We start from the raw sequence: 10,174 nt of genomic DNA on the forward strand, positions 1-10,174 counted from the left end.
GTTCTTGGGGATGTCTTCCAATTCTGTGCTTCAGCAATCACTGGAATAATTTGCCAGGTTGGGTGTGCTGGTACGGCTGTACCAGGAGCTCCAACTTCATTTTCTTTCTGTTGTCTGTTTGCAGTCATAGGGCAGGCCTCCTGTCCATCATAATTAAGCTTTGGTTCCGCCCCTTGTTCAGGGCTCTGGGAGGGAAAGGAGCCATTTTTTTGGTCAGTCTCACACAAGGAAGCTAGACTATAAGACGTAGACCAGCTTGTCCCATAGAAAAGCTTCTTTTCTCAAAACTGTCCAGGGAAAAAGAGCTTCCAGGGAAAAGGCCCCAAGGCTCTGGCTGAGAATCATAGAATCACAGAATCAAAGAGTTGGAAGAGACCTCATGGGCCATCCAGTCCAACCCCATTCTGCCAAGAAGCAGGAATATTGCATTCAAATCACCCCTGACAGATGGCCATCCAGCCTCTGTTTAAAAGCTTCCAAAGAAGGAGCCTCCACCACACTCCGGGGCAGAGAGTTCCACTGCTGAACGACTCTCACAGTCAGGAAGTTCTTCCTCGTGTTCAGATGGAATCTCTCTTGTAGTTTGAAGATCACAGCCTCTCAGCCTCACAGCAACCAGAGGGAAAACAGCCCTGAAGTTTCAAAGAACTCTCTGAGGGAGGACAGCACTACAGATCCACTGAACCCCATCTGAAACATCTTCAAGCCTCGGCTGGTAGGTCTACTCGATACCCAGACGCATTTGGAATTGGTAGTAGGACCCACACCGATGAGGCATAGATAGTAAACAGCCTGGGAGAGGTTAAACAGGTTTTTCCTACAGAGAAAGTTTAGTCTAGTCCATTGAGGACTAGACTAAGACAGCCTTGAAGTGTTATCTGAACCATTGAAGATTTGTTGTTTGTTCCATAATAAAGACTTTGTTGTATCATTAAAGACTCTAAAGACCATCACTTCAGAAAAATCCCTGAGAACCTCTCTTTGAGGCACCCTGGCTTCCCGTTGGGCTTAAAGTATACGTCCTATAGAAAAGACAGCTGTTACAGGCCCAGTGCGCGACAGAACATTGGGTCAGGAGAGAACTTTGAATCTTAGGGTCCCTATATCCCACAATCTGATCCCAGAATTATCTGCTTTAAACTGGAATATTTGAGTCCCCACCTCCAGATAACCTGGGATAAACAGATAATCTGGGATCAAATTCTGGTATAGAGGGGCAGTGTGGAAGGGCCAACAGATTCCTAGAGTTGGAAGAGGCCACAAAGGTCATGGACACTTTCCATCTTGTCCATCTCCTTCTTGAATTTGTACTGCTTAGAACTGGACACTATTCCAGGTGAAGACTGACCAAAAACAGAGTAGAAGGGGACTATGACTTCCCTTGATCTGGACATTAGACTCCTATCGACACCGCCTAGAACAGTGTTTCTCAACCTGGGGGTCGGGACCCCTAGGGGGGTCGCGAGCAGGTGTCAGAGGGGTCACCAAAGACCATCAAAAAACACTGTATTTTCTGTTGGTCATGAGGGTTCTGTTTGGGAAGTTTGGCCCAATTCTATCATGGGATTCAGAATGCTCTTCGATTGTAGGTGAACTATAAATCCCAGCAACTACAACGCCCAAATGTCAATATCTATTTTCTGCAAACTCCACCAGTGTTCACATTTGGGCATATTGAGTATTCGTGTAGAGTTTGGACCAGATCCATCATTGTTTGAGTCCACAGTGCTCTCTGGATGTAGGTGAACTACAACTCCAAAACTCAAGGTCAATGCCCACCAAACCCTTCCAGTATTTTCTGTTGGTCATGGGAGTTCTGTGTGCCAAGTTTGGTTCGATTCCTGGGCATATTGAGTATTTGTGTAGAGTTTGGTCCAGATCCATCATTGTTTGAGTCCACAGTGCTCTCTGGTTGTAGGTGAACTACAACTCCAAAACTCAAGGTCAATGCCCACCAAACCCATCCAGTATGTTCTGTTGGTCATGGGAGTTCTGGTTCGATTCCTGGGCATATTGAGTATTCGTGTAGAGTTTGGTCCAGGTCTAATATTGTTTGAGTCCACAGTGCTCTCTGGATGTAGGTGAACTACAACTCCATAACTCAAGGTCAATGCCCACCAAACCCTTCCAGTATGATCTGTTGGTCATGGGAGTTCTGTGTGCCAAATTTGGTTCGATTCCTGGGCATATTGAGTATTTGTGTAGAGTTTAGTCCAGATCCATCATTGTTCGAGTCCACAGTGCTCTCTGGAAGTAGGTGAACTACAACTCCAAAACTCAAGGTCAATGCCCACCAAACCCATCCAGTATGTTCTGTTGGTCATGGGAGTTCTGTGTGCCAAGTTTGGTTCGATTCCTGGGCATATTGAGTATTCGTGTAGAGTTTGGTCCAGGTCTAACATTGTTTGAGTCCACAGTGCTCTCTGGATGTAGGTGAACTACAACTCCAAAACTCAAGGTCAATGCCCACCAAACCCTTCCAGTATTTTCTGTTGGTCATGGGAGTTCTGTGTGCCAAGTTTTGTTCGTTTCCATAGTTAGTGGAGTTCAGAATACTCTTTGATTGTAGGTGAACTATAAATCCCAGCAACTACAACTTCCCAATGACAAAATCAATCTCCCATCCAACTCCACCATGATTCAAATTTGGGTGTATTGTGTATTTGTGCCAGAGTGGTTTGACATATTCATTCTCTGTAACTTTTTCCTGCATATCAGGTATTTACAATACAATTCATAACAGGAGCAAGATTACAGTTGTGAAGTAGCAACAAAACTAATGTTATGGTTGTGGGTCACCACAAGGGGTTGCAGCATTAGGAAGGTTAAGAAACACTGGCCTAGAATTACATTGGCTTTTTTAGTTGCATCACACTGTTGGCTCATGTCCAGCTTGTTGTTTACTAAGAGTCCTAGATCCCTTTCTCATGGACAGTTTCCAAGCTTGGTGCCCCCCATCCTATATCTGTGCTTAAGTCTAGTACTGTGCATTTCTCGATGTTGAAGATCAATTTTTATTAGTTCTGGCCCTGTCTCCAATCAATGAAGGTCATTTTGGGTCCTGTCTTCTGAAGTATCCGCTCTCCCTCCCAATTTGGTGCAAATCTATGATAAGGATGTGCTTGAAGCCCAGTGGGAATGAGAGGTCACATCTCTCTCTTGGGCTGGACCCATGAGGCTCGGAAGGGCACTGGGGGCTCTGTGATGGCGGCCCCCCACTTCCCAGGGAGGCTTTCCTGCCATGCCTTCTCCTCGTGGCCCCCTTCGGCTTGGGTCATCCTGGCCAAACCGGACGACAGGACGCAGGTGACCAGGAGGGCTCCGGCCATGGCACACAGGACCGTGCCCACCGCCCGGCAGGTGCCCAAGGCATGGTTGTACTCCACCGCTTGTTGGTCCAGCACCACGAACTCGGCTTCCCCAATGCCTTCCAGTTTAGGGGGGAGGAGGTAGCCGGTGGCTAGTGCCGCGCTTCCAAGGAGCAAGAGAAGGCTGCCAGCAGAGAGAGACACCTGGAGAAGAGAAGGAGAAGAGAAGGAGAAGGAGAAAAGGGAGAAAGAGGAGGAGAAGAGGGAGAAGGAGAAAAGGGAGAAGGAGAAGAAGGAGACGGAGAAGAAAAGGGAAAGAGGGAGGGAGAAGGAGAAGAGGGAGAAGAAGAGGGAGAAGGAGTTGGAAAAGAGGGGAAAGGAGAAGAGTAGGAGAAAAGAGAGAAGGAAAAGAAGAAGGAGAAGAGAGAGAAGGAGGAGATGAGAGGGAAGGAAAAGGCAAACGAGAAGGAAAAGAGCAAGAAAGAGAAGAGGGAGAGAGAGAAGGAAAATAGGGAGAATGAGGAGGAGGAGAAGGAGAAGAGGGAGAAGGAGTTGGAAAAGAGGGAAAAGGAGAAGAGAAGGAGAAGAGTGAGAAGAAAAAGGAGGAGAAGGAAAAGGAAAAGAGGGAGAGAGAGAAGAGGGAGAAGGAAAAGGAGATGACAAATAAGGAGAAGGAAAAGAGGGAGAAGGAGAAGAAGGAGAAGGAAAAAGAAGGAGAAGAGAGAGAAAGAGGAGATGAGAGGGAAGGAAAAGGAAAATGAGAAGGAAAAGGAAAAGAGCAAGAAGGAAAAGAGGGAGAATGAGAAGAGGGAGAAGGAGAAGAGGGGGAAGGAGTTGGAAAAGAGGGAAAAGGAGAAGAAAAAGAGTAGAGAGAGAAGGAAAAGGAAAAGAGGGGGAAAGAGAGAAGAGGGAGAAAGAGAGAAGAGGGAGAAAGAAAAAGATGACAAATAAGAAAAAGAGGGAGAAGGAGAAGAGGGAGAAGGAAAAGAAGAAGGAGAAGAGAGAGAAGGAGGAGATGAGAGGGAAGGCAAAGGAGAAGGAAAAGGAAAAGAGCAAGAAGGAGAAGCGGGAGAGAGAGAAGAAGGAAAATAGGGAGAATGAGAAGAGGAAGGAGAAGAGGGAGAAGGAGAAGAGGAAGAAGGAGTTGGAAAAGAGGGAAGAGGAGAAAAAGAGGGGGAGAAGGAGAAGAGGGATAAGGAAAAGACGAAGGAGAACAGGAAGAAGGAGATGGGAGGAAAGGAAAACGCAAAGGAGAAGAAAAGGGAGAAGAATAAGAGGGAGAGAGAGGAGAAAGAAAAGAGGAAGAATGAGAAGAGGAAGAAGAAGAAGAAGAAGAAGAAGAAGAAGGAAAAGAAGGAGAAGGAAAAGAGAAGCAGGAGAAGAAGGAAAAGAGGGAGAAGGATAAAAAGAGGAAAGAGAAGAGGGAGAAAGCAAAGGAGGAGAAGGAGAAGGACAGCCTTTAGGTTCATGCCATCATCATCTTCATCATCATCATCGGATTGCAGAAGAGCTCAAGGGCAGCCCTTTCAGATTAGCCAAAAGGTCTCTCTTGGCTTGTATTTGTATAGGCAACTGCCAGAAGATTATTGTCATCTCGAAGAGATAGTGGCCTGCTGCCTAGTTGTCCCTTCACGCCATCTCTGTCTCCCTGATCTGCTTAGAGATGAATACATGCTGGCTTTGCTTCTTGATAAAATCATGTATCATGTCCATTTGCCAAATGCTTGAGTCTTGAAGATGTGATTAATGACCTTGAAGGGTGGGCTTGACATAGGGCCGAGCTTGAACATGCCAGGAGCAAGGTATATAAGGTAGATTGTTAGGAATTGTGGGAGTTGAAGTTCAAAACACCTGGAGGACCCATATTTGCCCATGTCTGCATATAGAATCAAAGAATCCTAGAGTTGGAAGAGACCTCATGGGCCATCCAGTCCAACCCCATTCTGCAAAAAAGCAGGAATATTGCATCCAAAGCACCCCCAACAGATGGCCATCCAGCCTCTGTTTAAAAGCCTCCAAAGAAGGAGCTTCCACCACACTCCAGGGCAGAGAGTTCCGCTGCTAAACAGCTCTCACAGTCAGGAAGTTCTTCCTAGTGTTCAGATGGAATCTCCCTTCTTGTAGTTTGAAGCCATTGTTCCATTGCGTCCTAGTCTCCAGGGAAGCAGAAAACAAGCTTGCTCCCTCCTCCCTGTGGCTTTCTCTCACATATTTATACATGGCTATCATGTGTCCTCTCAGCCTTCTCTTCTTCAGGCTAAACATGCCCAGCTCCTTAAGCCGCTCCTCATAGGGCTTGTTCTCCAGGACTTTGATCATTTTAGTCGCCCTCCTCTGGACACATTCCAGCTTGTCAACATCTCCCTTCAATTGTGGTGCCCAGAATTGGACACAATATTCCAGGTGTAGTCTAATAGAGCATGGGTAGCATGACTTCCCTGGATCTAGACACTAGGCTCCTATTGATGCAGACCAAAATCCCATTGGCTTTTTTTGCCGCCGCATCACATTGTTGGCGCATGTTTAACTTGTTGTCCATGAGGACTCCAAGATCTTTTTCACACGTACTGCTCTCGAGCCAGGCATCATCGTCCCCCATTCTGTATCTTTGCATTTCGTTTTTCCTGCCTAAGTGGAGTATCTTGCATTTGTCCCTGTTGAACTTCATTTTGTTAGTTTTGGCCCATCATCTCTCTAATCTGTCAAGATCGTTGTGAATCCTGCTCCTGTCTTCTGGAGTATTGGCTATCCCTCCCAATTTGGTGTCGTCTGCAAACTTGATGATCCTGCCTTCTAGCCCTTCATCTAAGTCATTAATAAAGATGTTGAACAAGACCGGGCCCAGGACGGAACCCTGCTGATGGTACTCCGCTCGTCACTTCTTTCCAGGACAATGACTTGGAAGCACAAAATTACAAACAGAGGCTGGATGGCCATCTGTCAGGGGTGATTTGAATGCAATATTCCTGCTTCTTGGCAGGGAGTTGGACTGGATGGCCCATGAGGTCTCTTCCAACTCTTTGATTCTATGATTCTAAGAAGTCATTGTCAGAGAAGTTACTTTTCCAGGCTTTGATCAGATTTTAGATAGGACTACCAGCCCTAACTGAGAGAAGTCACAATGCATGGGATACTACTAAAGTTGTACCTGTCGCAAAGGTAGCCAAAATACTGTCAACTACAATCTCAGAACTCAATGGATGTTGAGGCTCAATGGGTGGAAGCAGAGAGTGGGTCATGAACTGGATGTCCATCTGTCGGGAATGCTTTGACTGGGTATTTTCCTGCATGGCAGGGGGTTGACTTGATGGCGCTTGGGGTCTCTTCCAATGACCTCTACAACCCAATGACATCCTTTTTGGGTGGCATCCATGACGCTCCAATGTTTGTCTGCAGGTGGCGCCAGACGCATCCTGACCTGAGGATGCATTGCATACGCCCAAGGGCAGATGCTGCAGCTCAGCCCTTTGCAGCCAATTCTGGTGCATTTCTCCCCCTGCATTCACTGCTGCTCCTCTACAGTTCCATACTGTCCTTATGGGTCTTCAAGCCAAACTGGACTTGTGGAAACCCTATCCTACGAGTTTCCTTGCAAGATGCATTCAGAGGACATTTGCCATTGCCTTTCTCTGTGGCTGAGAGAATGTAACTTGGTCTAAGTTTCCTGGGGAATTTCAGCAAGGAGATCAAGGCTGGATCTACACTGCCATATAAAATCCAGATTATCTGCTTTGAACTGGAGAGGAGATTCCATCTGAACACGAGGAAGAACTTCCTGACTGTGAGAGCTGTTCAGCAGTGGAACTCTCTGCCCCGGAGTGTGGTGGAGGCTCCTTCTTTGGAAGCTTTTAAACAGAGGCTGGATGGCCATCTGTCAGGGGTGATTTGAATGCAACATTCCTGCTTCTTGGCAGAATGGGGTTGGACTGGATGGCCCATGAGGTCTCTTCCAACTCTTTGATTCTATGATTCTATCTGGCAGTGGAGACTCAAATAATCCAGTTCAAAGCAGATAATGTGGACTATCTGCTTTGATAATCTGGATTATATGACAGAGTAGAAGGGGCCCTAGTGTGTATCAGTGCAGTTTGTCACCACTTGAACTGCCATGGCTTAATGCTGTGGAGTCTTGGGAATTGTAGTTTTGCAAGGTCTTGATCCTTCTTGGTCAAAATAGTCCTTCACCAAACTACAACTCCCAGTGTAGACGCACCTTTCTAGTCTATTTTTTCCCTGTTGTTCTAGAGCAGGCATGTGCCAACTTGGGCCCTCCAGGTGTTTTGGACTTCAACTCCCACCATTCCTAACAGCCTACCGGCTGTTAGGAATGGTGGGAGTTGGAGTCCAAAACACCTGGAGGGCCCAAGTTGGCCCACACCTGCTCTAAAGCAATTGTTCCTTCAAGGTTTACTATGAAACGAAATTTCGACTTACCTTCCAAAGAATGGAAGCCCATCCACCGCTGGATGGAGAGTTTGGGGGCCTCCCAAGATCATCCAAACCGGCGCAGTCTTCGTAGAAAAGGTGCAGATAGGAGCGGACGCCATACCACTTCCCTTCTTCTACGTTTGGGCCCCGATGGCAGCCACACAGGTGCTCACAGGTGGCGGTGGGCATTGGACCTTTTAGGGGATTGAATACAGAATGACAACAACACTGTAGATAAGTCTGTTTACGTTTGGAGAAAGCCTATTTATCGTAGTCTCAAGACCAAGTAGAAACAGGAGCAGCTTAATGTATTTGTGGACGGTGACATTGCCTTTTGTTAGCTAGCTATGAAGCAAATAATCTGATCTGGATTTGTAATGAAGTGTCGCAGTGTGGAGTGAAGCATGCCTCTTGTTAGCTCAAGCCAACCACATTCTTTTCTAGGGGTACATCTACACTGCAGAATTGATATAGTTTGGCACCACTTTAACTGCCATGGCTGAATGCCATGGAACCGTGTGTGTGTGTATATATATAGACACTGAGAACTGGGAAACCCTGGCCCCTGAGTGCTCCAGCTGGAGGTCAGCTGTGACCAGCATTGCTGCAGAATTTGAAGAGGCACAAATGGAGGGTGAAAGAGAGAAACGTGCCAAGAGGAAGGCGCGTCAAGCCAACCCAGATACGACTAAAGTTGTACCTGTTGCAAAGGTAGCCAAAGTACTGTCAACTGCAGTCTCAGAACTCAATGGATGTTGAGGCTCAATGGGTGGAAGCAGGGAGTGGGTCATGAACTGGATGGCCATCAGTCAGGAATGCTTTGACTGGGTATTTTCCTGCATGGCAGGGGGTTGAATGGGTGGCCTTTGGGGCCCTTCCAGTGACCTCTCCAACCCAATGACAGTTGGGCATCTTTTTTGGGTGGCATCCATGATGCTCCAAGGCTTGTCTGCAGGTGGTGCCAAACGCATCCTGACCTGAGGATGCATTGCATGCGCTCAAGGGCAGCTGCTGCAGCTTAGCCCTTTGCAGCCAATTCTGGTGCATTTCTCCCCCTGCATTCACTGCAGCTGCTCCATAGGTCCATCCAACGTTATGGGTCTTCCACCTGGAAACCAATGCCCTCACTGCGGAAGAAGATGCAGATCAAGAATAGGGCTCCACAGCCACCTACAGCCTCACAAGACTTCTGATCCTGGAAGACTATCCTACTCGGCCAACGAGGGATCACCTAAGTAAGTAAGTAAGTAAGTAAGTAAGTAAGTAAGTAATACACACACTAACATACATACATACAGTAGAGTTTCGCTTATCCAACCTTCACTTATCCGACATTCCATCTTATCCGAAGCTCTTACCGACACCCCCCTTTTCCTTCAGCATTTCAGGGGTGTGTAATAAGAAATTCAATGCGCAGATTTGATCAATGTGAATTTAATATGATGTGTGGGAATGAATGGAAGAATGGAAGATGAATGTTTGGATGGAGCCAATAATTTTGGAGACACCAGTATAATATTAAGACCTGCAATGACTATCTGCCTGCTTGCTGGACTGTAATTAAAAGTTGCTAATAAGAAGTGGAAAGTAAACGCTGATAAGAATTGGGACAGTGATAACAGAAATGTTTACAATGTTAAGAAGGAAGTCAACATAAGATCAACACCAATCAAGAAGAGTCGACATCTGGCCAGGAAACTGAAGATGGATCCAGGATGGAAGATGCCTATTATTAATTTACAACTTTGGGACTACATCAGCAGAATATTCCTATAAAAGACTCAATCTAATAATGCTTAAAGTGTGGCAGACCTGAGGAGTCTGGTTCACCCGCCATGCTCTGCTCCATGGGAAGGAGAGAGATGGTGTATTTGGAGAGTGGCAGATTTGCATGGGAGCAGTCTGGTCACTTTGGAGCTTCTTTCTCAAGGGAAGAGGAAGAAGTGTGCTTTTGGAGTCTTAGATTTTGTGCAGGGAGTCAGGTTCTGCTGTACGGAAAACAGAGATCTGGCCCATGGCATTGTTCTTAGGGAAAGACGTTTTGGCATTTCGGCCTTTTGAACTTATGTCGTTATGGAAGTTATGGACCTATGCGTTGGCAGTCTAGAGTCTCGCTTATCCTGTTTGTCGGATAAGCGAGACTCTACTGTATCTATATAAATAAAATGTAATGTTCATTTGTGGGATTAACATAACTCAAAAACTACTGGACAAATTGACACAAAATTTGGACACTACACCCCTAACAGACCAGTGAGTGACCATCACTTATAAACCCCTCCTAAAAACAGTGGAAAGGACTTTAAAAACGCCAAAAACGAAATGACAATACAGCGCATGTGCGAAAACGACAGCCCCCAGCATCCCCTAGACCAGGCCCTTTAGGGGAGGATGATCCAAATGCACTGCTTCCAAACTGCAAGCTTTCTTCTCCTTGG

At 46.4% G+C, this 10,174-nt stretch overlaps 1 protein-coding gene across 1 annotated transcript; it reads right to left on the minus strand.

The window, feature by feature from the left end:
• Nucleotides 1-1,779: 1,779 nt before the first annotated feature.
• On the minus strand, nucleotides 1,780-7,925 carry NRSN2 (neurensin 2). The gene is made up of 2 exons (XM_067467068.1): nucleotides 7,743-7,925; nucleotides 1,780-3,512 (listed from the first exon to the last, which is right to left on the minus strand). Exons 1-2 carry the CDS (start codon nucleotides 7,923-7,925, stop codon nucleotides 3,147-3,149), a joined length of 549 nt encoding a protein of 182 aa, XP_067323169.1. The 3' UTR covers nucleotides 1,780-3,146.
• Between the last annotated feature and the right edge of the window lie 2,249 nt (nucleotides 7,926-10,174).

Source organism: Anolis sagrei, chromosome 4 (assembly GCF_037176765.1).
Source record: "Anolis sagrei isolate rAnoSag1 chromosome 4, rAnoSag1.mat, whole genome shotgun sequence".
Lineage (NCBI taxonomy): Eukaryota > Metazoa > Chordata > Lepidosauria > Squamata > Dactyloidae > Anolis > Anolis sagrei.